This window comes from Ailuropoda melanoleuca, unplaced genomic scaffold (genome assembly GCF_002007445.2).
Source record: "Ailuropoda melanoleuca isolate Jingjing unplaced genomic scaffold, ASM200744v2 unplaced-scaffold28183, whole genome shotgun sequence".
Lineage (NCBI taxonomy): Eukaryota > Metazoa > Chordata > Mammalia > Carnivora > Ursidae > Ailuropoda > Ailuropoda melanoleuca.
In genome coordinates this window covers 575-969 of record NW_023198485.1, presented here as the reverse complement: position 1 = coordinate 969, position 395 = coordinate 575, and the positions used below count along the sequence as shown (strand labels likewise).

Below are 395 nucleotides of genomic sequence, written 5' to 3'. Positions count from 1 at the left end.
TGACCCCCTTCTCCAAGAACTCTTTCCTAGGCGCTTTCCTTTTATCAAATCCATTTGTCACCATGTCCGTGGTAACCTCATCCCATTGCCCAGCTCTTCTCTCTCCCTTCTCCCCGACTCCTCCCTATTCTCTCCTCACCTGTCCACCGCAATGGCCATCATAGAGTAGATGCTGGCGAACACCACCGTGATAGGAAAGAAGCTCTGGAAGCGACAGTAGTTGGCGTCGAAGTACCACTCGCTGTGAAGCGCATAGATGAAGTTGACCAAGGTGTTGAAGGCAGCCATGGAGGCGTCGGAGAAAGCCGGGTTCACGAGGAAGTAGTTGGTGACGGTCCTCATGCGCTTGTGGGCCAGGATGATCCAGATGACGATGAGATTCCCGAAGACCGCCA

The 395-nt window shown here is 53.7% G+C and overlaps 1 protein-coding gene across 1 annotated transcript in view; it reads right to left on the bottom strand.

The window, feature by feature from the left end:
• Window positions 1–139: 139 nt before the first annotated feature.
• LOC117798180 (neuromedin-K receptor-like) overlaps window positions 140–395 on the bottom strand; it is a gene marked incomplete at its 3' end in the record, with an annotated part of 527 nt that continues 271 nt past the window's right edge. Inside the window, exon 2 of the mRNA XM_034650596.1 lies at window positions 140–394. Coding sequence (XP_034506487.1) covers window positions 140–394 — 255 coding nt within the window. The remainder of the gene's footprint in view (window position 395) is intronic.